The 27485-nt window shown below is 51.8% G+C and overlaps 1 protein-coding gene across 1 annotated transcript in view; it reads right to left on the minus strand.

The window, feature by feature from the left end:
• Window positions 1–113: 113 nt before the first annotated feature.
• AHCYL2 (adenosylhomocysteinase like 2) overlaps window positions 114–27485 on the minus strand; it is a 62015-nt gene continuing 34643 nt past the window's right edge. The window contains exons 3-17 of the mRNA XM_041470202.1: window positions 26750–26858; window positions 22147–22290; window positions 20668–20816; window positions 15458–15574; window positions 12114–12220; window positions 10843–10959; window positions 8761–8824; window positions 8585–8673; window positions 6985–7055; window positions 6765–6859; window positions 5112–5210; window positions 4434–4502; window positions 4276–4354; window positions 3665–3785; window positions 114–2562 (exon numbers count right to left, since the gene is read on the minus strand). Of these exons, the coding sequence (XP_041326136.1) occupies window positions 2556–2562; window positions 3665–3785; window positions 4276–4354; window positions 4434–4502; window positions 5112–5210; window positions 6765–6859; window positions 6985–7055; window positions 8585–8673; window positions 8761–8824; window positions 10843–10959; window positions 12114–12220; window positions 15458–15574; window positions 20668–20816; window positions 22147–22290; window positions 26750–26858 (1437 nt within the window). The 3' untranslated portion in view covers window positions 114–2555. The remainder of the gene's footprint in view (window positions 2563–3664; window positions 3786–4275; window positions 4355–4433; window positions 4503–5111; window positions 5211–6764; window positions 6860–6984; window positions 7056–8584; window positions 8674–8760; window positions 8825–10842; window positions 10960–12113; window positions 12221–15457; window positions 15575–20667; window positions 20817–22146; window positions 22291–26749; window positions 26859–27485) is intronic.

A 27485-nucleotide genomic window follows, 5' to 3' on the forward strand; every position in this document is an offset into this window, starting at 1 on the left:
AAGCAGCAGGAGCTCAGGGGACAGCCCCCCATCCCACCACAGCCCCGAGCCCTCCTTTTCCCCCCAAAATCCCGGTCTGCCCCCGCCTGACCCCAAGGATGCTCGGGAGAGGCTGAGTTTTCCAATGTTTTATTTGTGTTTTGAGATTACAGAGTCTTTATTGCTGATCTAATACAATCACTCAGACATTAATATTTAAAACATCCTTCTGAAATGTTACGGTTGCGACGTTTTCGTTTCCTCGCTGCTGATGACGAGTTTTGTCTTATTATTATCTCTAAAGTTCAGAACAAAATTAATTTCCTTTATGCGATTTTGCTGGTGTTACCTAAAATCTCCTTTTTCCTAAGTCTTGAAAAATGCGTTACATTAAAAAAAAAAAAAAGATGAAAGAAACCAAACCCCATTACACGTTTAATTTAGAGATGATCATAGATATGATTCCAGGTTGATTAGGAAAAAAGCCAAGCGAGCCAAAAAGCTTTTACAGGAGAAGCAGAACATGGAGAAGAGCTTTAAAAATCGAGGTGGGAAAAGCCAGTTGGGATTTCAGTAGTAATATATATATATATATTTATTTTTTTTTCCCTTCCTAACTACCTGGAAGATAAAAGGGGGTTAAAACTGGGCACCAAGGGATCTGGGGCTGTGCAGAGCAGGCACAGGGTGGGACACGGCTCTGGGGATGAGGGGTGGGGATGAAAGGGACTTTTCCAGGGGGAAGTGGCTGTGCTTGGGTTGGGATGGGATTCCTGTTCTTCCCAGAGCTGCTCTGCCCCAGTGACCCCACGGCCGCGTCTCACCTGGGCCAGGAGCAGCTCCCAGGGAACAGCAGGGGCTCACACAGACCAGGATCCAGCTCGGGGAGAACACCTGGGTGTGATGTTTCAAACAGCTCAGGGGATTCTTCCCAGAAATTCTCAGGATCTGGGTAAAATGAACGAGCAGAGATCATTTCGAGTCTGTGGTTAGAGATCTGTCTACTGGAAGCTTCTCAAAGCCTGAAGGTCTCCTCAAGGCCTTCTGAAAGCCCTGACGCCTTCCCAAGGTCTCTTCAAGGTTTCCTCAAGCTCTTCTCAAGGTTTTCCTTCCTGATTTTGAGAGATTTCAAAGAGAAACTTGGAATAAGCCGGCACATGGGAACGTTTGCTCTGGAGATGAGCGACTTGTGGCCAACCTGCCTCCAAATCTCTGGAGAGCCGTGGGAAGGACTTGAGGCTGTCATTCCTGTTTTCCCTTCCTTGTGCGTGAACGAGCTGCCACTAAACAGTTCTCCATGATGGCAAAGAAGCCCAGGAGGACACAACACGGATCTGCAGCCGATGAGAGACTCGGGAACCAACAGGGAGGACAGAGGCTTCTGTGCTCACGGGGCCGGGCAGTTTTGTTTCAGAAGGATCACGTTCTCCACGTGAGGGACAGAAGTGACTCCGCTCAGACACTTGGGAAGTCACCTTGCTAAGGGTCACGCTGTCCTGTGCTCAGGTGGGACATCTTGGGATAAAACAGGGAACTCTGGCAAATTTATTCTCCATCAGCTCTGACACGTCGAGGTGACCAAAGGGTTTTGGTGATGCTGAACTCTCCCCTCGCACAGAATCCGTGGGGGTCGCTCCGGAGGACGTCTCATACATTCCCAAGGGGAATTCCAGATTCATACAAATATGACCAGAAAATAAAACTCCGAACTTCCAATGAGGACTGAAATTCAGCTGGAGAAGGACCTGGGTCCTCCCAGCCGGGCGGCCGGCGAGCTCTGCCTGGCGCGGCCAGAGCCGCCGGCGCGGCAGCAGCATCGGTGGGCGGGCGGGGCTGCCCCGGCCCCGCCGGGAACACGACTTTGGTTGATCCAGAGAGGTTGGCACTCGGAACGACAGCAGCAGGAAAACGCCGCGGGGCTGTGGCCAGGGGAGCGGCGCGGAGCTCGGGGCTCTCCCCGGGCCGGCGCTGAGCCCTGGGCACAGCTCCGGGCAGGGCTAAGGCGAGGTTCCCCGGCTGGGCACGGCCCCGGGCACTTCCAGGGCACACGGAGAGGCTTCTCCAGCCAGATTCCCGAGGCGGCTCCCGGCAGGGCGGCAGCGCCCGGAGCCAAGGAGGATCTTGGCTCTGTCGTCAAACCGCCGGAGATTCCCCGGCTGCGGCATCCGGCGCCGCCGGAGAAGCGCTGGGGCGTGGAGGAAACCAAAAGCGACTCCCAGGCCGGGCCCCGCCGTGTGCAGGGAGAGCAGGGATAAGGGACTATTCCACGGCTCGATTCCTCCTCGCCTTCCCCGTCCTCCCAGCCCCGGAAAAGAACGAACCCAAAGAGAAAAATGAAAGGAACGGAAAGAAAATCCAGCGTCTCCCAGTCCCGCGGCAGGACGAACACCAGTGGCAGAGGCCACATGAACAGTATCCTAATTTAATAAATAAATAACCTAAACACACTGTCGACTATGGCAGCAAGCCCGGCTCTAGCGTGGGAAGCTTGCGCGGTTTCATCCTGTACAGTAGTTGAGAAAGACTCGGGTGTTGTCGCAGTTCCTCGCGATTCTCCGGGACGCGGCGGCGGGAACTCAATATCTGGGAAAAGATGGAAAAACGGGGCTTTGGTGAGCGGGGAAGGGAGCAGAAGCTGCCCCGGCATCACCACGGTGGATTTTGGGAGGGGGAGACGCCAAGGACAGAAATGGCTGAGGAAGGGACTTGGTCCTCGCTGCCTCCAAGGTGTCCACGGGAGGTTGGAGGGGTCGTGGCTCCCCCTCAGGGCAGGGAATTCCCTGAGACCCTCAAAGGATCCCGACCTCTCCAGGACAAACCTCGCTCCCCACAAGGCTGGGCCATGCCAGGCACCAAAACAGGGACAAACCTCGCTCCCAACAAGGCAGGGCCATGCCAGACACCAAAACCAGGCACAGAGAACTGAACCAGAGGGAATTCCTCCACAGCCACGAGGAAGCACCAGGATTTTGCAAGGAAAAAAGCTCAGGATGTGGGAAAACCCAGCAATCCCCAAACCGGGAGTGTTCTGGTGCTCTCTGCCAGCCAAGAAAATCCCTTTTCCTGCAGAAAAAGGATCTGGGCTTCACCCTCCCAAGCAGATCCACTTTTGTGCAAAGCCATTCCATTTTCACAGTGGAAATCCATGGCAGTGCTGGCTAAAAAATGTGGAAAGGGAAGCGATCCAGGGCTCCTACTGAAAATTATTATTATTTTGGGGATCTGCCCAGCCCGTGCTTAGGAAGGAGCCGTGGAGCTGAGCCTGTGGGAGCTGGGCCCAAGGCTGCTCTGTGCCACCTCATCCTCCGTCAGACTTCAAAAATAAAGCTGCCACCGAGCCGGTGGCATCGCGCTGGCATCTGCCACGTCTGGGTGACAGCTGCTGCCACCACAAAGGGCTCCTGTCCTGCCAAGAGCTCCTGTCACTGCTCCAAGTGCGCCATCCCCTTCCTGCTGCTGCACCGGGACTGAGCCGAGAGCCCTCGGAATCGCCTCGGGACGGGGGGGTTAAACCCTGTCCCCTCTGCCCCCACAGGTGTCACCCACGCCGGGGCAGGAGCAGAGGGCTGGGAGGGCACAGGGAGGAGGAGAAGGCTGGGAGGGCACTGGGAGGGGACAGGGCTGGGAGGGACAGGGAGGAGGAGAAGGCTGGGAGGGACAGGGAGGGGACAGGGCTGGAGGGCACCTGTAGTAGTTGGGCTTGAAGGGTCCGTTCTTGTTGAGCCCCAGGTACTTGGCCTGCTCGTCCGTCAGCTCCGTCAGGTGCGCGTCGAACGTGGGCAGGTGCAGGCTGGCCACGTACTCGTCTGGGGCAGGGAAAGGAGGCCAGGCCTCAGGGAAGGGAGGCCACAACCAGAGCCCCGGGCTGAGGCACAACCCACCTGGCATCTCTGGTAGGTGACACCTCACCCCAAGACCAGGATGAGCCAGCCCCGCCTCAAAAACCCCAATTCCCACCAAAAAGCCCATTCTGCCCAAGCGTGCCCAGGGTGGCCGTGTGCTCAGGAGGGGGCTGTGCTGGGGGAGCTGCTGGCAGGGGTGAGGCCCCACGGGACACCCCCTGCTCTGGGAGGCACCCCCTGCTCCCCACAGGTGGGACAGCAGAGCAGCTGGACCCAGGGCTGGAGGGAAGAGCTGCTGGAAGCCCCTGAGCTGGGCCCAGGGCCACCTCCCAGCTGTGACAGTGACCCAGCCTGGCCCAGGGCCACCTCCCAGCTGTGACAGTGACCCAGTCTGGCCCAGGGCCACCTCCCAGCCGTTCAGCCCATGAGCAGAAGGCATGGGGACTGTTGTTACCCATTTTTTTAGGCAGCAAGTACACGTCCTGCTTGTAGCGGCCCTCGGGAGCGTTGTACAGCTCTATCAGAGCCAGGGCCTGCAGAGAGGACACGGGGGTCAGGGGCTGCTGTCCCTCAGAGCAGGGCCTGCCCCCAGAGCAGCCCAAGCCCCCTCACCTGGGTGGTGGCCGTGATGGACAGGACAAAGGTGGGCACGGTGGAGCAGCTCAGGTTCAGCAGGCGGCCCTGGGAAGCAGAACCTGGTTGTTAACAGGGCACCAAACCCAGTCTGTCACCCCAGAGGAGGGACAGGAACCACTGGAGCAATGTGTCCCTGCTGTGTCACCTGCACCGAGCCCTGAGGAGTGGCTGCCCTTAGGAAGTGGAAATCTCCCTGTGGGAGATACCCTGGAGTGGGATGAATTAAAACAGGGGAGCTTTTCTTCATCCCAGGAACTCAGGGGGGCCCTTGTGGCTCTGCACAAGTCCCTGCCAGGAGGGGACAGCCGGGGGGGTCGGGCTGTGCTCCAGGGAACAGGGACAGGAGGAGAGGGAACGGCCTCAGCCTGGACCAGGGGAGGGGCTGGGGGATTTTAGGGAAAATTTCTCCACGGAAAGGTTGTCAGGCATTGGAATGAGCTGCCCAGGGCAGGGGTGGAGTCCCGATTCCTGGGGGGATTTAACAGCCCTGTGGATGTGGCACCTGGGGACCTGGTGGCTTTGGCAGGGCTGGGAATGGTTGGACTTGATGGACTCAGAGGTGTTTTCCAACCTAAATCGTTCTGTGATTCCACGATTCCCTGAGCCAAATTCCAGCATGCCCATGGCCCTGAGCTGCAGCTGCTGCTCCCTCACCTCTGCCAGCAGCACGATCCTCTTCCCGTCGGGCCAGATGACGTGATCCACCTGGGACCTCACCCGCTCCCAGGTCAGCTCGGGCGTGCGCAGGCTGGCCTGGAAAGGGAAACGTCACAGCAGCACCAGGGCTGGGCTGAGCCTCAGCAACGGGCTGGGAGGAGGCAGCGACCCCTGCCAGAGCCCCGGGATTGTCCCCTGGATCCCAGCCCAGTGACACCTCTGTGATTCATGGGCTGAGCTGTTCTAGGTGCTCAGCACATCAGAGCTGCACCGTGACTGTCCAGGAGCTGGTGAGGATCCACCATCACCCCAAACAGTGTCACTCAAAGCACAACCACCCCAAACACCACTGCCCCAAAACACCATCACCTCAAACAGTGTCACTCAAAGCACAACCACCCCAAACACCACTGCCCCAAAACACCATCACCTCAAAACAGCATCACCCCAAACAGTGTCACTCAAAGCACAACCACTGCCCCAAAACTCCATCACCTCAAAACACCTTCATCCTAAAGCACTGTCAGCCCAAATCACCATTATCCCAAAGAACCAGACCTCTAAAAGAGTTGTCCCAGAGCACCATCATCCCAAACACCACTGCCCCAAAGAACCATCACCCTAAAACACTGTAACCCCAAAGCACCATCACCCTAAAACACTGTAACCCCAAAGCACCATCACCCTAAAACACCATGATCCCAGAGCTGTCAGCCCAAAATGCTGTCAGTCTGAAAAACCATCACTCCAAAACAGTCACTCCAAACACCACCTCCCCAAAATACCACCAGTCCAAACACTGTTAGCCCAAAACTCCATCACCCCAAAACTCCATCACCCCAAACAGTGTCACTCAAAGCACAACCACCCCAAACATAATTGCCCCAAAGCACCATCACCTCAAAACACCATCACCCTAAAGCACTGTCAGCCCAAAACATCATTATCCCAAAGCACTCTGACCCTAAAAGAGCTGCCCCAAAGAACCATGACCCTAAAACACTGTAACCCCAAACACCATCACCCCAAAACAGTCACCCCAAACACCCAAAACATCATTATCCTAAAATATCATCACCCCGAACCTTGTCACCCCAAAACATCACCACCCCAAACACCACTGCCCAAAAGCACCACCACCCCAAAGCACCATTACCCCAAAGCACCACCACCCCAAAACATGTAACCCCAAAGCACCACCACTCTAAAACAGTCTCCTCACAGCACCCGAGCCCGCTGCCCCCGCTCACCACGTCGATCTCGGTGTTGGAGTGCCCCATGTTGCAGACAATGCAGCTGTTCTTCATCCTGTCCAGATGTTCCCTGGTCACCACGTTCTTGTTCCCTGCCAGCAGCACAGCCCTGGATAAATCCCCTGTCCTGCCCTGCCTTTGGGGTCAAAACATCATTATCCTAAAATATCATCACCCCGAACCTTGTCACCCCAAAACATCACCACCCCAAACACCACTGCCCAAAAGCACCACCACCCCAAAGCACCATTACCCCAAAGCACCACCACCCCAAAACATGTAACCCCAAAGCACCACCATCCCAAAACAGTCTCCTCACAGCACCATCACTGCAAACCCCGTCCCCCCAAACCCCATCCCCCCCAAACGCCCCCCCGAGCCCGCTGCCCCCGCTCACCACGTCGATCTCGGTGTTGGAGTGCCCCATGTTGCAGACAATGCAGCTGTTCTTCATCCTGTCCAGATGTTCCCTGGTCACCACGTTCTTGTTCCCTGCCAGCAGCACAGCCCTGGATAAATCCCCTGTCCTGCCCTGCCTTTGGGGTCCCCTCAGGCCCGGGCTGGGGTTGGGGTCCTTTTGGGGTGTGGCTCCCACGTCCCACCCCGCTGGCCCCTACCTGTGCAGGTGATGACGATGTCGACCTGCCTGATGACTTCATTGAGCTTCACCAGCCGGAACCCGTCCATGCTGGGAGGGAAAACAGGCACAAAGTGACCCCAGATCCCAATTTTAATCTCCTATGAGCCACTGGGAGTTTCTGGGGTCATCCTGGAGGGTCTGGGACATTTGTGAGGAGAAGTGAGAAGGGATTTTGGGGTTTTCCCATGTCCTGTCAAGGCCTTCTCATCTGCAAATCTCAATTCTTGACCCTGATGGGTTTCTTAGAGCTGTTCTCCTGCAGGGAACATCCAGGAGCTGTGGATCTGCTCAGAATCCAGGTTGGGATGGATTTAGAGCATCCTAAAAAACACCTCAAAGCTGTGGGTGCCTCTCACCACCCCAAAATCCTTATTTAGGCACCTGCAGAACCCTGAGAGGTGCGGAGCCCCAGCAGGCCTGCCCTGCCCTCCCCAGCAAGGTGAGCTCAGGGATAACAAGGGCAGGGTGGGTTTTTTTGGGATTTGTTGACAATCCTCCCCAGAGCTCCTTCCTGTGCGGCTCACAAGCTGCAAAATTGTAGCTACTAAAAAAAAAAAAAGTCATTTTTTTCTGCTGCATGTCCCCATTTCCTGAGCTTTTCCCCACTGCCAGCTCCTCCTGAGAGGGGCCACGTGCTGCTGCTGCTGCCTCGAGCAGGGTCAGGGAAGGGATTGCTGGAAATTCCCAGCTGAGGATGGATGAAGGTCACAGAGCAGCCCAAAAGTTCATCAGCTCTGCTAATTAGAACTCGTTAGCCCTCTCACCATAACAACCTGGTGAGGAGCAGGCTGAGGGCTTAGGGGGGCTCTGGGTGTTTTTGGGATCCACAGCTGGGGATGCACAAGGAGGATCCAAACCCAGCTGTGTCCGGTGAGGGTTGGGGGGTCACAGGACCCCAAACACCCCCAGGGTGAGGTGTGGGCACAGCCCTGGGAGAGCCAGGGAGCAGCTCATGCCCAAAATCCCTGCAAGCCATGTCCCAAACTCCTGACTGCTGTGGGATGGGATAAACTGGGAGATGTTTTAGGGCAGGGCCCTTTTCCTGGGATGGGATAAACTGGGAGATGCTTTAGGGCAAATGGGATAAACCAGGAGGTGTTTTAGGGCAGGGCTGTTTCCTGGGATGGGATAAACCAGGAGATGTTTCAGGGCAGATGGGATGAACCAGGAGATGTTTTAGGGTAGATGGGATGAACCAGGAGATGTTTTAGGGTAGATGGGATGAACCAGGAGATGTTTTAGGGTAGATGGGATGAACCAGGAGATGTTTTGCTTGGACATGAAAAAAATTCCAGTAGAGTACTCACTGCAACTGGTGTGAACTGGTCCTGAGAAAAAGTGGGAAAAGAGGAATATTCCCATCTGGAGAGAGGGTGGGTGAAGGGATAAATCAAGATTAATTCTCTCTTGACCACACTGGAATGCCCAGAACATCTGCAGAACCTCTGATTTTAGACAAATCAGACTGAATATAATATTAAAATTATAGAAATATGTGTTGTATCAATATGTGGGCATGCCAATATCCAGATATTAAAGATATGCAGAATATTTAATGTATTTTTTAAACATTCAGCTTTGGCATCTCTTTAATAATAAAGAAATGAAGAAAACTTTCAGTTTTTGGCAAACTCCTGAGGTTTGGAGGGTCCTGCAGGTGGAGGACCTGAGGGTGGAGGAAGCTGTGCTGAGGATTCACACGTGGAATTCCCAGTGGGAAAAGGAGGAAAATTGGGAAAATGGAGCCCCTTACCTCCCCATAGCCACAAACCACCACCTGCTTCCCTCCAAACATCATGTCTGTTGTCCTCTTCAGGCTGAGGAAAAAGGGAAAAAAAACCCAATTAAAGGTCAGAATTCCAGCCCAGCAATAAGAGCTGCTCCAAGGATGGATCCACAGCTGGATCCTGCACCCCTGAAATTCCAGGGGAAGAGAAAACCCCAAAAACACCTCAAAACTCCCTTTTCCTTTTGGAAGGGTGGGGGTTCTCTTGTTCTTCCAACAAAGAGGATGGAATTTGGGTTTGGAGCCCTTTTTTTGTTGATTTTTATTCATTTACCCTTTGTTCTGACACTCCCAAAATATTGAAAATCCTCTCCAAAAATCCTTTAATCTGGATTTTTATTGTCAACCCCAAGTGCCCCCCAAGGAAGAGCCCCAGAGCAGCAGGGGAGTGGGAACTCCTTGCCAGAATCCCAGAGCTTTTCCCAAATGAAGCTCCCCCTTCCTCTGGTTTCCTTCTGCTCCCTCCCTGAGCGTGTCCTACATTCCAGGCTATTTTTAGCTCTGGAGTAAATAGGTTAGCAGTGCAGGGAAGGTGAAATTCCCTCCCTTTTCCAGGGAAATTCAGCTAAAACCCACAGCAGCTCTGAGGCACCTCTGCTCTCTGTTCAATTCCTGCACCAGGCTGAACCTGAATCCCAATTTACCCCCAAGGTGTTTCCATGGAATCCCTGGAGTTTTTGGGTTGGAAAGGACCTTAAATCCCATCCCATCCCAGGGACACCTCCCACTGTGCCAGGCTGCTCCAGCCCCAGTGTCCAGCCTGGCCTTGGGCACTGCCAGGGATGCAGGGGCAGCCCCAGCTGCTCTGGGAATTCTGTTCCCATATTTCACCCCCCCATTATTCCCATTCCTGCTCCCTGTTCCTTGGAAGGGGCTGCTGCACACCCCAAATTCCCGGATTGTTCATGGATTGTGCCACAAACGATGTCACAACAAGGACAAAACCTGTCCCAGCCTCACTCAGCCCTGATGGAATTTGGGGTGGAGGGACACGGACACCCAATTCCATGAAAAGAAAGGGAAAAAAGAGCTGGAGAGAAAAAAAGGGATAGAGGGACACACATGGGACACAGGGGGATTTTATCCAAAGGGGAGAGGGACAGGACAGGAATTCTGACATGCACCAGAGGTAGGGAAGGACTTTATTCTCCTCTGACACACGAACTGAGCTGAGATGATCCAAATGGCAGCAGAGCAGAGCCCCGTGGGAATTCCTCCCTGTTCCCTGTAGGAATTCCTCCCCATTCCCTGTGGGGATTCCTTCCCCTTCCCTGTGGGCATTCCTCCCTATTCCCCATGGGAATTCCTCCCCGCTCCCCGTGGGGATCCCTCCCCATTCCCCGTGAGAATTCCTTCCTTTTCCCCATGGGCATTCCTCTCCATTCCCTGTGGGAACCCCTCCCTGTTCCCTGTGGGCATTCCTTCCCGTTCCCCGTGGGAATTCCTCCCCGTTCCCCACTCCATTCCCAGTGGGAATTCCTCCCCATTCCCTGTGGGCATTCCTTCCCGTTCCCCGTGGGAATTCCTCCCCGTTCCCCATGGGCATTCCTCTCCATTCCCTGTGGGCATTCCTCCCTGTTCCCTGTGGGAATTCCTCCCCATTCCCTGTGGGGATTCCTCCCCATTCCCAGTGGGAATCCCTCCCTGTTCCCCGTGGGGATCCCTCCCCATTCCCCAGTGGGAATCCCTCCCCATTCCCCATGGGGATTCCTCTCCATTCCCTGTGGGAATTCCTCCCCGTTCCCCATGGGCATTCCTCCCCATTCCCAGTGGGAATTCCTCCCCATTCCCTGTGGGGATTCCTCCCTGTTCCCCATGGGAATTCCTCCCTGTTCCCCACTCCATTCCCGTGGGAATCCCTCCCCATTCCCCGTGGGAATCCCTCCCCATTCCCCATGGGAATCCCTCCCCACTTGGGCACTGCAGGGATGCTTTTTCCCCATGGGCATTCCTCCCCATTCCCCATGGGGATTCCTCCCTGTTCCCTGTGGGAATCCCTCCCCATTCCCCGTGGGAATCCCTCCCCATTCCCCATGGGATGCCCCTCACCCGTCCAGGATGGACTCCCGGCAGCAGTAGAGGTTGTCAAACTTCTGCTTGGTGACCGAGTCGTTGACGTTCATGGCTGGCACGCAGAGCTTCCCCGCCTTGGAGAGCTGGTACAGCCTGCCAAGGAGCAGGGGTTATCCAGGGAATTCATCCCTCACTCGGGGTTTGGGATGGCAAGGGCCTTACGGATCAGCCTGGCCATGGCAGGGGCACCGGGCACTGTCCCAGTGTCCAGCCTGGCCTTGGGCACTGCAGGGATGCAGGGGCAGCCCCAGCTGCTCTGGCAATTCCAGCCCAGCCAGGAATTCCTCATGGCCAAGATCCCATCCATGGCTGCCCTCTGGCACTGGGAGCCATTCCCTGTGTCCTGTCCATCCCTTGTCCCCAGTCCCTCTGCAGCTCTCCTGGAGCCCCTGCAGGCCCTGGAATGTGCTGGAAGCTCTCCCTGGAGCCTTCTCCTCTCCAGCACCCCCCTGCTCCCAGCTCTGGGCACAGACTCAACTCCCCCACAGCAGGAAAATCACTAAAAATGAATTTAAACACCCCACTGCGGCTCTTCTTTCAAGAGAGTCTGAAAATCCTGTTCCTGCTCCAGCCCTTGGGAAGGAGAATCTGCCTTTGGGAATCTCTTCTTCCCACACTGGGATTTCAGATCCTAAAAATATCACCAGTCCTTCTCCTGACCCCACTGGTGCAGAGCTGGAGCCACTTCCCGGTTTCACACATTTCATTCCCTGTTCCAGGAGCTGCCTGAACCTCTGGCCAAGCTCTGATCCAGCCCAGAGCTGCAGCCAAGCCTTTCCCCCCGCAAGAACTCAGCAAGCAGTGCTGCTCCCCTCAGTGCCCTGGCACCTGTGATGGGATGAATTCCATGGAAAAGCTCCTCTGACACCTCCCAACCCCCAGAGCTGCTCCCACCCCAGCTCTGCTCCTGCCAGGGACTGAGGGATTTCACTCACTCATCTCTGAGGTTCTCCCTTTCCCCAAAAACAACTCAGTTCCTCTTCCCAAATCTCACTTCTTCCCACAGATTTAGAGCAGGGCTCTTGGCTTCCTGCTCAGCCCTCCTGTTCCATCTCCACAGGAGGTGAGAGCCTCTCCTCCCACCCTCAGGAGGGGCTCCTGCTTCTCCTGGAGCTCAGAGCAGTTCCAGGTGTCCTGCCCAGATCAAAGCAGTGTCCATGGAAAGCCAGGCCTGAGGGAAAAGCAGAGCCCAGCTGCTGGAGGCTCAGCTCCCAGCTCAGCTGCGGGGGCTGAGTTTTGTCCCAAACCTGTGGACCCCGGTGACGCTCTCCTCCACAATGCCCTTGATCTTCTTGAACATGTTGGGGTATTTCTTATAGATCCAGTGGGTGAGATCTCCCCCATCATCCAGGATCTGGAATGAAAACAGCCACAGAGTCACCTGGGGCAGGGCAGGAAGCCACTGCTGGAATAAAAACACTGGAGGTGAGCGAGGAGAGGAAAACTCTGGAAAAAATGCCTTGGGAAGGGCAGGCAGGAAAACAACTCAGTGCCAGAAATCTCAGAATTCCAGGGAAAAGAGAGGTCCAAGAGCTTGGCCAGTTTTATGTGTATGGGAACACCTGGAATGGCACCCAGGGGAGGTGCTGGGCTCAGAGGGATCTCCCGAAGAAGAAAAGGTCCAGGCAAAGGAAAAAACCCAAGTGTGGATTTTGCCAAGTGCTCCTGCCCTCAGGAGGCCCCGTGGCCTGGGCAAGGTGGGAAGTGTGAGAACTCTGCTGGATTCCAGGGAAAACAGGGAGCAGATGTCACCCAGGGCAGGGGAAGTGTCCGGGGTGACAGCAACATGGCCACCATCAGCCTCAGAGTCACCATCACCATCATCATCATCATCCTTGCATATGCCACACCTTGAAGTCAAAACTTTTCATTGCATCATCATCATCATCATCATCATCATCATCATCCTTGCATATGCCACACACTGAAGTCAAACTTTTCATTGCATCATCGTCATCATCATCATCATCATCCTTGCACATTCCCTACACCAAAATCAAAGACTTGTCCCTGCATCCTCCTCCTCCTCCTTCTCCTCCTCCTCCTCTTTCCATATTCCATATACCGAGATCAAAGACTTCTCACTTCATCATCACCATCATCATCTTCATCCTCTTCTTTGCATGTTCCCTACTCCAGTGCAAGGAATTCTGACTGCATCATCATCTTCATCATCATCCTCATCCTTGCATATTCCATGCACTGATGTCAAAGACTTCTCACTGCATCATTGTCCTCCTTCTCCTTCTCCTCAAAGATTTCTTACTTCTTCATCACCACCACCACCACCACCATCATCATCATCATCATCACCACCCCCTGGCCAGAGCCTGCTCGACCCCTTCCCACAGGACACAGGAGAGGGGTCAGGGATTCCCTGCTCTCACGGCCCTGCCCTGAAGCATCTCCCATCCCACAGCAGCCAGGAGTTCAAGGGCGTGGCTTGCAGGGATTTGGGGAATTCCGGGTGTCCCAAAATCCCAGCGCTGGTGGAAGCGTCCCCGCCCGTTTGCCGCAGTTGGAGCTCGTGGGGACCCTCCGGAGCCCTCTCCCTGTCCTGGCACAGAGGTGACACTGCCCAGCCCTGCTGGTGGCTGTGCGGAGCCAGCACGCTGCCATGCAGGGACACAGCTCCTTGGGAACGCCGCGTTCTGTTCCCACCTTTTCCGGAACGGTGGAATTTCCGCTGCCGGGGAGCAGCTGCTCCTCCAGAGCTCCTGCAAGCACTGGGTGTCCTCCAGGAGCCTCCAGGGAATCCATCCCCAGCTCCATGTCCCATCCACGGGCTGGGAAAGGGTTAAGTGGAACTGGGAGCTCTCCTGGGCCAGCCAGGGAGGAATTTGGAATTCAGAATCCAGAATTCCCTGGCTCCCAGGGAATTCATTTCATTAATCCCTGTTTTATGTTTAATCCTCTTCCAAGAGAGACTCCAGCCCTTAGCAGGTTCCCCTTTCCCATGGGAGCAGGGGATGGAAAACCCCACAGAGGAGATCCCTGGAGGGGCTGGGGGGTCACCTTGGTGTGACACCCCAACATCCAACAGCCCATCCCGCATTCCTGCTGTTTTCCCAGCTTTTTGCAGGTTTGGCCTCGTTCCTATTCTTCCAGGCAGGTTTGGGTTGGTTTCCTTTTTGGAAAAAAACATTTTATTTGAGATGGAGATAATTTTTCCTAGAGAAAAGCAGCCTTGGCAGCTCTGGAGCTTCTCTCCAGGTCACCAACTCCCTCAGCCCTGCCATCCAATGTTTTCTCCAGCAGAAAATCCCTGGAGAGGCTCTTCCATGAGGGAAACCTTGCAGATTCCATATTTTTCAGGGGAAAAAATTCCTTTTCTGAACCAGTCCTGCCCAGAAGGAGCCTTCCCCTGAAGGTCAGAATTCCCAGAGCCCTCCCATGAAGGATTGCCAGGATGGAATGGCCATGAACTGGCCCCATGTCCAAGGAACAGGGAGCAATGATGGGAAAACTGAGGGTGGCACAGAATTCCCAGAGCAGCTGGGGCTGCCCCTGGATCCCTGGAATGTCCAGGGCCAGGCTGGATGGGGCTTGGAGCAGCCTGGCACAGTGGTCCCTGTGGAATGGGATGGGATTGAAATCCCTCCCAACCCAAACCATTCCGCAATTCCATGACTTTAAGATCCTTCTCACACCCTGCTCCTCACCCAGTGTCCTATTTCTTATCTCTAAAACCATTTATAATCATTTCTTATCTCTAAAAGCACAGATCTCCAAAATCCAGCAAAATCTCTGGGAACAGCTCCAAGATCCTGGTGCTCCCTCCATCATTTCCACGCTCCAGGAGCAGGTCTGAAAAGAGTCCCAGAATGCAGAGATCCCGGGAAAGCAAAATCCACATTTTCTGGGATGCTGACTTGCTCCAAAAGTGACATTTTGGATGGGAAATGATTCCTCAAAGAGCAGAACAAAGCTGCTCTCAGGTCTAGACTCAGTCTGATACCTCGGGGGTGGATTTTTCTGACATTCCTGGTTCTTTTTAAAGGTGACAGTGACTGGAAAGGACAAAAATCCCACCTCAAACGAGCCAATATTGGCAAAAACCCAACTCAGATCCACTATTTCCACCTTTGATCACTTCTCATATTGAGATCAGGAGCTCCAGGGCTTAAAATCCTTGGTGAAATGTGATGAAAACAGCACATCTGACAGCTGAAAATTATTCTGCTCACCCAATTCCAGGTTCCTGTTTTCCCTGGAAACAAGGGCAGGATAAAAAGGGATAAAAAGGGATAAAAACCTGAGGTTTCTGTATTTTAAAGCGTGGACATCATGGAAAAATCTGGGCTTTGTTCCCAAAAATCACCTCAGCCAAAGGTGAGAATTTAAGGGTGAAAAGAGTGAAAAACTCTTCTCAAAAAATACTGATTTGGAGCCATTTTTAGCAGTTTAAACTGCAGCAAGATGCTCTGAAATCAAACAAAACACCCCAAAAAACTGCACGAACGCAGCTTATTTTGGAAGCACTGAAACCAAACCTCGCTTGGTGAGATCCAGGAGATTCTAGCTGCCTCTCCCTTCCCTCTGCAGGTGGGATTTTTCCAGGTGGGAGTTTTCCAGGTGTTTCCCAACTCACCATGTTGGGCTGCCAGCCCTCGACGTTGACGCAGCGGTCGATGCACCACCAGAAATCGTCCTCGGATTCGCCCTTCCAGGCAAACACAGGGAACCCTGGCCAGGGAGGGAGAAGGGGTTAAGGCAGGAAAATCCCGTGGGAATCAGCTCTTGGACACTGATTTATTAATTCATGTGTTAATTTATTTGAATATAATCGGTTATTACTCAGCTTCAGCCAGTAAGACCCACGGTGGGTTGGCTTCTTCTGGGTGTCCCGGAGCTTGTGGTCAAACCTGTGGCTTCAGCCAGGTGAATTCCATGACTTTATCTGGATAAAATCCTTGGGCTTACTCAGGTAAAACCCCTAGACTTACCCAGGTAAAATCCCTGGACCTGCCCAGGTAAAATCCTTGGATTTATTCAGGTGGAATCCCTGGATTTATTAAGGTGAAATCCTTGGCCTCACCCAGGTAAAACCCTTGGACTTTTCCATGTAAAATCCCTGGTTTTGCCTAGGTAAAATCCCTGTTATTACCCAGTTAAAATCCCTGGATTTATTAAGGTGAAATCCTTGGCCTCACCCAGACAAAACCCTTGGACTTACCCAGGTAAATCTCCTGACTTTGCCAAGTTAAATCCCTGACTGTATTCAGGTAAAATCCTCGGCCTTTCCCAGGTAAAACCCTTGGTCTTACCCATGCAAATTCTCTGGTTCTACCCAGGTAAAATCCCTGGCCTTACCCAGGTAAAACCCTTGGATTTATGCAAGTAAAATCCTTGGCATTACCCAGGTAAAACCCCATGTCTTATCCAGGTGAAACTCTTGGACTTTTCCATGTAAAATCCCTGGTTTTGCCCAGGTAAAATCCCTGGATTTATCCAAGTAAAATCCTTGGCATTACCCTGGTAAAACCCTTGGTCTTTTCCATGTAAAATCCCTGGTTTTGCCCAGGTAAAATCCCTGTCATTACCCAGGTAAAATTCCTGGATTTATCCAGGTAAAACCCTTGGATTTACCCGAGTAAAATCCCTGGTCTTATGCAGGTAAAATCCCTGGATTTATCCAGGTAAAATCCTTGGTTTTACCCAGGTAAAATCCCTGGTCTTACCCAGGTTAAATCCTTGGACTTACCCAGGTAAATCTCCTGACTTTGCTAAGTTAAATCCCTGACTGTATCCAGGTAAAATCCTTGGCCTTTCCCAGGTAAAATCTTTGGTATTTCCCATGTCAAATCCCTGGCCTTACCCAGGTAAAATCCCTGGACATATCCAGGTAAAATCCTTGGCATTACCCACATAAAATCCTTGGATTTACGTAGGTAAAATCCCTGGTCTTATCCAGGTAAAATCCCTTGGTCTTTTCCAGGTAAAATCCCTGGTCTTGCCCAGGTAAAACCCTTGAACTTAGCCAGGTAAAATCCCTGACCTTATCCAGGTGAAACTCTTGGTCTTTTCTATGTAAAATTCCTGGTCTTTTCTATGTAAAATCCCTGGCCTTGCCCAGGTAAAATCCCTGGACATATCCAGGTAAAATCCTTGGCATTACCCACATAAAATCCTTGGATTTACGTAGGTAAAATCCCTGGTCTTATCCAGGTAAAATCCCTTGGTCTTTTCCAGGTAAAATCCCTGGTCTTGCCCAGGTAAAACCCTTGAACTTAGCCAGGTAAAATCCCTGACCTTATCCAGGTGAAACTCTTGGTCTTTTCCATGTAAAATTCCTGGTCTTTTCCATGTAAAATCCCTGGCCTTGCCCAGGTAAAATCCCTGTCATTACCCAGGTAAAATTCCTGGATTTACCCAGGTAAAATCCTTGGTCTTTTCCATGTAAAATCCCTGGTCTTACCCAGGTAAAATCCTGGTCTTAGGGAAAACCCTTGGATTTAGCCAGGTAAAGCCCCTGGGCACACCCAGCATTTCCCAGGTAACCCCCACACCCTCAGTTTCTGCTCTGTGAGTTACATTCCCCCCAAATTCTCTCTTTCACCTGAGTTTCACCCCAAATTATAGAATTTAAACCAAATTTAGCTTCGTTTCTCTGAGCAAAACAACTTCCAGCTTCAGCTCGTAAGTGACATTTTTACCAAGGACTTTACCTGGGCAAGACCAAAGATATTACCTGGATAAGTCCAGGGGTTTTACCTGGGTAAGTCCAGGGAAAAAAACATTCCAAAAGTTCCAGAGCTTTGGCAAGGGGTGATTTTGTGCTGTGGGTTTGCTCTGAACTGAAGAGGATGCAGGGAAAAAAACTCCAAGGGGTGATAAATGAGCTAAAAACAGCGGGGCAGCAAAAATTCCCTAGAAAATGCAGGAGGAATTCCTTACAGAATGCAGGAGGAATTCCTTATAAAATACAGGAGGAATTCCCTGTAAAATCTAGAAGAAATTCCCTATAAAACCTAGGAGGAATTCCCTATAAAATGCAGGAGGAATTCCCTCTAAAATCCAGGAACTCTCTATAAAATGCAGGAGGAATTACCTGTAAGATGAAGAAGGAATTCCCCAAAAAATGAAGAAGGAATTCCCTATAAAATGCAGGAGGAATTCCCTATAAGATGAAGAAGGAATTCCCTATAAAATGCGGGAGGAATTCCCTATAAAGTCCAGGAGAAATTCCCTACAAAACCCAGGAGAAATTCCCTATAAATCCAGGAAAAACTCCCTATAAAATGCAGGAGGAATTACCTGTAAGATGAAGAAGGAATTCCCTATAAAATCCAGGAGCAATTTCCTATAAAACCCAGGAGGAATTCCCTATAAAATGCAGGAGGAATTCACTATAAAATCCAGGAGAAATTCCCTATAAAATGCAGGAGGAATCCCTTATAAACTCCAGGATGAGTTCCTTATAAAATGCAGCAGGAATTACCTAGAATATGCAGAATGAATTCCCTATAAAATCCAGGAATTTTCTGTAAAACCCAGGTGGAATTCCCTATAAAACCCAGGAGGAATTCCCTATAAAATGCAGGAGGAATTCCCTATAAAATGCAGGAGGAATTCCCTAAAAAATCCAAGAGAAATTCCCTATAAAGTCCAGTAGAAATTCCTTATAAATCCAGAATAAACTCCCTATAAAACCCAGGACAAATTCCCTATAAAACCCAGGACGAATTCCCTATAAAACCCAGGACGAATTCCCTATAAAACCCAGGACGAATTCCCTATAAAACCCAGGACGAATTCCCTATAAAACCCAGTAGAAATTCCCTATAAAACCCCGGAGGAATTCCCTATAAAATCCAGAATAAATTCCCTACAAAGTCCAGAATAAACTCCCTATAAAACCCAGGTCAGCACCAACACAGCGGGAGACATGGCACAGGGAAATCAGGAAAATGGGGATGGGATCTGCACAAACACAGCGGGAGACATGGCACAGGGAAATCAGGAAAATGGGGATGGGATCTGCACCAGCACAGCGGGAGACACGGCACAGGGAAATCAGGAAAATGGGGATGGGATCCGCACAAAAACAGCGGGAGACATGGCACAGCCGGGCTGGCTGACAGCATGGGGATCAGGAAAATGGGGATGGGATCTGCACAAACACCACGGAAATCAGCACAGCCGGCCTGGCTGCACAGCACCAGGAAAATCAGGAAAATGGGGATGGGATCTGCACAAACACCACGGAAATCAGCACAGCCGGTCTGGCTGCACAGCACCAGGAAAATCAGGAAAATGGGGATGGGATCCACACAAACACAGTGGAGAGACATTGGCACAGCCAGCCTGGCTGACAGCGCGGAAATCAAGAAAATGGGGATGGGATCTGCACAAACACCACGGAAATCAGCACAGCTGGGCCTGGCTGCACAGCACCAGGGAAGCAGCAAAATCGGGGGGTTATTTACAGAAATACCGGGAAAATCAGGAAAATTGGGGGGGTTATTTACAGAAACACCACAGAAATCAGCACAGCCAGGGCTTGGCTGCAGGAGCACCAGGAAATCAGGGAAATTTGGGGGGTTTATTTACAGGAACACCAGGAAAATCAGGAAAATGGAGATTTTATCTGGAAAAACACCACGGAAATCAGCACAGCCGGGCCTGGCTGCACAGCGCCAGGAAAGCAGCAAAATGGGGATTTGATCTGCAAAAACACCATGGAAATCAGGAAAACTGGGGGGTTTATTTACAGAAACACCAGGAAAATCAGGAAAATGGGGATTTTATCTGCAAAAACACTGGAACAATCAGTAAAATCGGGGGTTTTGTCTGCAAAAATATTGGGAAAATCAGCCCCAGAGCAGTTTAGGGGATGGGCAGAGGGAATGCTCCATTTGGGGTCAGTTTAGGGATGGGCAGAGGGAATGCCCTGTTTGGGGTCAGTTTAACCAGGGAAGCAGCAAAATCGGGGGGTTATTTACAGAAACACCGGGAAAATCAGGAAAATTGGGGAGGTGATTTACAAAAACACCACGGAAATCAGCACAGCCAGGGCTTGGCTGCAGGAGCACCAGGAAATCAGGGAAATTTGGGGGGTTTATTTACAGGAACACCAGGAAAATCAGGAAAATGGAGATTTTATCTGGAAAAACACCACGGAAATCAGCACAGCCGGGCCTGGCTGCACAGCGCCAGGAAAGCAGCAAAATGGGGATTTGATCTGCAAAAACACCATGGAAATCAGGAAAACTGGGGGGTTTATTTACAGAAACACCAGGAAAATCAGGAAAATGGGGATTTTATCTGCAAAAACACTGGAACAATCAGTAAAATTGGGGGTTTTGTCTGCAAAAATATTGGGAAAATCAGCCCCAGAGCAGTTTAGGGGATGGGCAGAGGGAATGCTCCATTTGGGGTCAGTTTAGGGATGGGCAGAGGGAATGCCCTGTCTGGGGTCAGTTTAGGGGGTCAGTTCAGGGATGGGCAGAGGGAATGCCCAGTTTGGGGTCAGTTCAGGGATGGGCAGAGGGAATGCTTCATTATGGGCAGAGGAAATGCCGTGTTGGGGGTCAGTTAGGGATGGGCAGAGGGAATGCCCAGTTTGGGGTCAGTTTAGGGGGTCAGTTTAGGGATGGGCAGAGGGAATGCCCAGTTTGGGGTCAGTTTAGGGGGTCAGTTCAGGGATGGGCAGAGGGAATGCCCTGTTTGGGGTCAGTTAGGGATGGGCAGAGGGAATGCCCTGTTTGGGGTCAGTTTAGGGGATGAGCAGAGGGAATGCCCTGTTTGGGGTCAGTTTAGGGATGGGCAGAGGGAATGCCCTGTTTGGGGTCAGTTTAGGGATGGGCAGAGGGAATGCCCCGTTTGGGTTTGGGGCCAGGCTCTCACCGCTGTCTGGGCTGTGATGTGAGTGCAGCCCACGATCTTGGCCCCAGCCAGGGGTTTCTCCCCCTGAGCTCTCTTCCTCAGAGCCATCAGCGCTGGCATCTCTGCGAGGAAACAAAAAGGAAAATGGGGATGAGGTGGGAAGAGCTCAGGAGGAACAGCCCCCCTGCCTGGTGTTCCCATAAACCCACACAGCTTCAAAACAGCCAAGGCCTCCAGAGCAAACACATGAAAATCCCCAAATCCCAAATACATCAAAATCCCCAAATCCCTCTGGAGTTTTCCCTATTTTGTTCAAATTTCTGCCCCCAGGTGAGGGTGCAGGAAAATCTGCTTTAGGCTGAGGATTTGGGATTTGCTGATTTGCTCCACCTCCCCAATACCCAAACCCTGCCTGGCCTTTGCTTTTTTATCTTTGGAGGTAATCAAGATAAACCAAAATTGTGATGTCTATGGGATGGATTGAATATTTTCTACTGATTTAACAAAATAAAGATTCAACCACAGAATAGTCCTTTAATGGTTGGAACTACACAGCACAACGCTGTAACTCCTTTCCCATCCCCCAGAATCCCACAGAAGCTTTCCCATCCCCCAGAATCCCAGAGAACCTTTCCCGTCTCCCAAAATCCCACAGAAGCTTTCCCATCCCCCAGAATCCCAGAGAACCTTTCCCGTCTCCCAAAATCCCACAGAAGCTTTCCCATCCCCCAGAATCCCAGAGAACCTTTCCCGTCTCCCAAAATCCCACAGAAGCTTTCCCATCCCCCAGAATCCCACAGAAGCTTTCCCATCACGCAAAATCCCACAGAAGCTTTTTCAACCCCCAAAACCCCATAGAGGCTTTCCCATCACCCAAAATCCCAGAGAAGATTTCCCATCACCCAAAATCCCACAGAACCTTTCCCATCACCCAAAATCCCACAGAAGCTTTCCCATCCCGCAAAATCCCACAGAAGCTTTTTCAACCCCCAAAACCCCATAGAGGCTTTCCCATTCCCCAAAATCCCACAGCTTTTCCAACTCCCAAAATCCCACAGAAGCTTTCCCATCCCCCACAATCTCACAGCTTTCCCATCCCCCAAAATCCCACAGAAGCTTTCCCAACCCCCAGAATCCCACAGAAGCTTTCCCATCCCGCAAAATCCCACAGAAGCTTTTTCAACCCCCAAAACCCCATAGAGGCTTTCCCATCACCCAAAATCCCACAGCTTTTCCAACTCCCAAAATCCCACAGAAGCTTTCCCATTCCCCAAAATCCCAGAGAACCTTTCCCATCTCCCAAAATCCCACAGAAGCTTTCCCATCCCCCACAGTCCCACAGAACCTTCCCATCCCAAGAGGAAGGGGTCAGGAAGCCAGCAGCCCCCTGAGCCTGACCAGGAGGATTTGGGGCAGGAAGAGCCCGGAGGAGCAGGAGGAGCAGCCCCTCACCCTGCTCGGCGATCTCGATCTCGCGGCGCCCGAACTCGGCCTGTTTGATGTTCTTCACGCAGAAATCGCTGCTGCCCTTGGAGTTCTTCTGCTGCTTGTCCCTCGGGGAGGTCTCATCGTCCGAGCTGTCCGTGTAGGAGGCAGCTGCAGGGAGCAGGGCAGCTCAGGAACGGGGTAGAACATTCCCGAAATCCCCAGCACCCACAGGGAAGGGTGTGGGTGGCCCCCAGAGGGATGGATATTCTTCCATCCCAGCCCCTTCCATCCCCAGCTGGGATCTCTCCTTCTCCTCACAAGGGTAATTTTCCCAGCTGGATTTACCTGGGATGAATTTTTAATTCCCATCGACCTCGACTTCAACACCACAGCAGAGGTGATGGGATTGAGCGCTGCCTGGTTCCCACAGGGACTCATCTCCATGGCCTTCTCCCACCTCTCTTCCCAAACTTCTCCCACCCACCTCTCTTCCCAAAGTTCTCCCACCCACCTCTCTTTCCCCAAAGCTCTCCCACCTCTCTTCTCCAAAATTCCCCCACCTCTCTTCCCAACTGTTCTCCCACCTCTCTTTCCCCAAAGTTCTCCCACCTCTCTTCCCAAACGTTCTCTCACCTCTCTTTCCCCAAACGTTTTCCCACCTCTCTTCCCAAAATTCAGGCCTCCACAGCTCCAACACATCCCACAAAATGCCTGCTGAGGTTTAGAGCACTTCCAAGCCAGTAGGAATTGTAATGTCAGACCCTATTTCATATCAAACAGTCAGGGGGAGGGTGTGAGTTGATGATTATCCCGTTCCTGTGGGATTCCCAATCCTTGGATTTGCTCCATTTTGGTGTTCCTTCACAGTGACGATGAGGTGCTGCTTGGGAGGCTCATGTGGGGTGCTTGGAGGAACTTCTCCATCAGGATAATCCACAAGCCTGGTGTGGATTGTCCAGGGAGCTGCTGGCTCCCCATCCTCAGGGGATTTTGGGAATGGTTTGGAAAGCCAGGGATCACCGGATCCTGTCCTGAGCCCCTCGGGATGGGATTAAGGCTCTGCAGTAAGAGAGGGTGTGGATGTGCTGAATTAATTCCAGAAGCTGTCAATAATTGTCTTCCTTCCTTATCAGTGTCCTCAGGACCTTTGATTATGGAATTAGACCACGGCAGACACATGGAAGAGCCCTTCATGGAATTAGAAATCCCCTTTCCCGTTGGATTCCTAAAATCCTGTGTACTTGAATAAAATCACATCCATTTTTGATTGGAGTCGTGATGGATCAACCACCACTTTGGATCAGCTGAAGGAATCCTTTGTGCCACATTTTCTGGATTTCGGATTGTGCCACATTTTTGGATTCTCTGGAATCCTTCCGTACTGTGGGAAACCAAACCTCTTCTTCCATCTTCCAGGACTGGCACCAGGAGCCAGAGAAATGCAATGAGCTCCAAATCCCAGCTCCTCTTTCCTCTCCAGGTGACTCTTCCAGGACCCAACTGACCATAATTCCAGAAGCTGTCAATAATTGTCTTCCTTCCTTATCAGTGTCCTCAGGACCTTTGATTATGGAATTAGACCACGGCAGACACATGGAAGAGCCCTTCATGGAATTAGAAATCCCCTTTCCCGTTGGATTCCTAAAATCCTGTGTACTTGAATAAAATCACATCCATTTTTGATTGGAGTCGTGATGGATCAACCACCACTTTGGATCAGCTGAAGGAATCCTTTGTGCCACATTTTCTGGAACTCGGATTTTGGATTGTGCCACGTTTTTGGATTCTCTGGAATCCTTCCCTACTGTGGGAAACCAAACCTCTTCTTCCATCTTCCAGGACTGGCACCAGGAGCCAGAGAAATGCAATGAGCTCCAAATCCCAGCTCCTCTTTCCTCTCCAGGTGACTCTTCCAGGACCCAGCTGACCATTCTGGTATTCCTCATGGAATTGTCCTGCTCCGAGTCCTTCATTGCCAGGTGACCCTTCCAGGACCTAACTGGCCATTCCCTCATTCCTTAAGGAATTGTTTTGCTCCAAGTCCTTCCCCTCCAGCTCATGTGGTGCTTGTAAACTGAACCTGGGGCCTGGCATCCAATGATTTTGTGTCCAGCCCAGAGGAATTCCGTGGTGGAACAGCTCCATCCATGATGGCCCCAGTGGAGCTGGCTGATATTTTGGATCTCTGGGAATGATGGACATGGTGATGGACACTCCTCCTTCCACATCCCCACAGGCCTCTGGAAGCCATGGGAGCTGCTCCGGCCAACAGTCAAGATTCCCAAATCTGCACCAAGGGAATGGGGCAGCAGGAAGGCTGGGAGGTTCTCGCAGTGCTGATCCCAGCAGCATTCCCAGAGAGCCGTGGCATTCCAGTGGCATTCCAGTGGCATCCAGGCCTTGAGTGGGGCTGGATTCCAACAGCTCCTTCATTCGCTCAGAGTAAATCCAACAATCTCCTACCCTGATCGGCTCCAGTGACATTTCCACACCAAAAACCCAAAAAAAGGAGTTGAACTGGCCATGGGGTTGTGTCTCCTGCAGGACCCAACAAGCTCAAGCTTTCCCCCCTGGCTCGCGGGAAGGGTTCCAGGATTCCAAGGAAAAAGCTCAGCCTGGGCGCCGTGGGTGTGCCAGGCTCCCCCAGAGCTGCCCAGCTCCCCATCCCAGGGAATTAGGAGGGAATTAGGCACTGCTGGAATTTCTCCCCATCCTCGGCAGGGGGCGAAGGGCGAGTCCCACCCTGCCAACAACCCCCGAGGGCAGCGGGGCTCCCGCTCTGCTCCCAATCCCACAGCAGATCCCGAGGGACCAGGAGCCCGGATTAACCACAAAGGGCACCTTACATAAAGCCAAGCTCTATGTCAAGGGCTCCAGGAGGAAGGATTAATTAGTTGGAGGAGGATTAGTTCCTTGAAGAGAGTTAATCTGTGTAGAGGTTGCTTTAAAACCAGGGAGTTTTGGTTCCAGGGGTTAAAAGTAATTTTTTTTGAACAAAAAAAATCCTGCCTGGAGTAGCCAGATTTTCATAGGCAGGAGGTTTTATACTATTAAATAAATCTAAAATACAGAAGTATACATATAATTACGGTAATCAAATGAATGCTGATAGTTAATATAACAGCAAACCAAACCTCTAAAAGTCAATTTTGCCTTTGCTTCTCTGTAAAATAAAAAACAAGGTCTGAAAGGAAAGGATTCCTGTGATTAACTGATGGGACAGTTTCATAAAAATATTCCCCAAAGTTGATGAATGAAAACTTCCTCCCTGGGCTTGGCATTCTGTGAGCTATGGAAAACTGAAACCTAAGTTGGATCATTTGTGTTACGTGTTTGTGTCTCCGTCCAGAGAGGCTGAGGATTCCACATCCCTGGAAGTGCCCAAGGTTGGAGAAGGCTTGGAGCAGCCCGGGACAGTGGGAGGTGTCCCTGCCCACGGCATGGGTGGCACTGGGTGGACTTTGAGGTCCCTTCCCCTCAAACCATTCCAGGATTCCTTGATTTCCATTATCAATGTATTACATGCAGATTACTGGGCTCCAGGATCCATGTGGTCCTTCCCAACTCATGATATTCCACAATTCCATGGTTTCCAAGAGAACAACAGAAAAGCAGCAGGTCTCAGGTCTCCATCCATGTCCTGCCCCAGCAAAGCCCGGGTCAGAGCCTAAACTCAGCCAAGTCTGACTTTGCTGATATTTGAGGTAAGGGTTTACTCATGGCTGCCTGAATTGGCATCACAAAGGGCAAAATAGGGGCAGCTTGAGCCTGGTACAGGCCCCCAAAACTGGTTTATTCCCTGTAAATCAGAACCTCCATCTTCTGGAGAGGAGCAGCTCTGCCAGGAGCTGAGTGACCAGATAACCACGGCTTTTCCAGCTCTGCTCTTCCAAACCTGCTGAGGAATGCCAAGAGCTCCAGCCCCGTCCTGTCCCAGCTCATCTCCGACATCCTCGGCATCGTGGGAATGAGTGGAGAAACACCAAGGAGAGTTCCCAGCTAGGAGGACTTCTGGCCACCAGCCAGGTCTGTGTGCAGCCACCAGCCATGAGCCATCAGGAGCAGCTGGAGCTGGAGTTTCCTGAGGTTTTCCACACTGGACAGAGCTGAATCAGAGCTTTGAACCTCTGAGGCTGGGCTGGATGAGGCTTGGAGCAACCTGGACTAGTGGAGGGTGTCCTTGACCACGGCAGGAGGTTGGAATGAGACTGAGCTCTGGGTCCCTGAAACCACCCAGATTCTTCTCCCCAAATACATCATGAGCTGCCAAGTATCCCAAAAATCCATCCAGCAAGATTACAGCAGGAGAAACCTCTTCCAAGAGCCCTTCAAAGTCCCCAAAGACTCCAACCTCATGTGCAACAAACCCCCCGTGGATTTGTGATACTCAAGCAGGAATAAAACATGGAAACACTGTTGTCCTGGGAGGATCAGGACAGGGAGGAGAGGAGGGAATGGAAGGCAAGGCAGCAGCAGCTGCACGCTGCGTTATAAGGATGGAGCAGAAGAGCACCAGAATAATTTGATTTTCCATCCAGCTATACAGGACAAGGAGGAAAAAAGCAAAACCCTATTTCCATGCCTTCCCTCTGAGCCCAGAGCAGACGTGGGAGATGCCTGGACACACCTGAGCTGTAGCTGTCTGTCGAGGACTGCGAGATGGAGCGGGACAGCGACCGGCGGCCGATCTTGGTCGGGCGCTTGTTGAACTCCTGCTTTTGGTCAGCAAACTGGATCTGTGGAAAGAAATCAGGGATTTTCTGTAAAAAACCCAGCAGATCAATCCCAAGAACCCAAGGCCTTGAGCAGACACCGGCACTATCTCAGTCATGGCCTGGAGCACAATTCCTGTTATTTAATGGGGACTGGATATGGTAAACTGCATTTTATTTAATTTCAGTTCTTCCAGCCAAGATTACAGATGTCGCTATAGGCTGTTGAATTTTGGGAGCACAGATGGCTGGAGAATACAAGTTTCTAGGAGTACACAACAGAACGACACCGGATCAAGAACACCCATGGGAAGGGAAAATCCACACCAAACTCAAGTTACAGCCAGGGCTGTGCCAGGATTAACGCCCTGATCCCGGCGGGACGGGGGCTTTGCACACACACCAGGGTTTATGTTCCTCCTCTAAGAAGCTGCTGGCCTGAAATAACTTTGCTTTTTTGTCCTTTTTCTTCCCTTAAATTAGAACAAATCCCTCCACGGCTGAGCTGCTCCATCACAGGAGGAGGTTATTGGCATGAAGCGGAGCTGGAGACACACAGGGATTCTAACAAAGGGGGAATAATTTGGGTTAAATTCACATCTCCCTTTCCCACATCACCTCTTCAAGGACATCGAACACAACTTTTCACAC

Source organism: Pyrgilauda ruficollis, unplaced genomic scaffold (genome assembly GCF_017590135.1).
Source record: "Pyrgilauda ruficollis isolate IOZ18807 unplaced genomic scaffold, ASM1759013v1 scaffold241, whole genome shotgun sequence".
Lineage (NCBI taxonomy): Eukaryota > Metazoa > Chordata > Aves > Passeriformes > Passeridae > Pyrgilauda > Pyrgilauda ruficollis.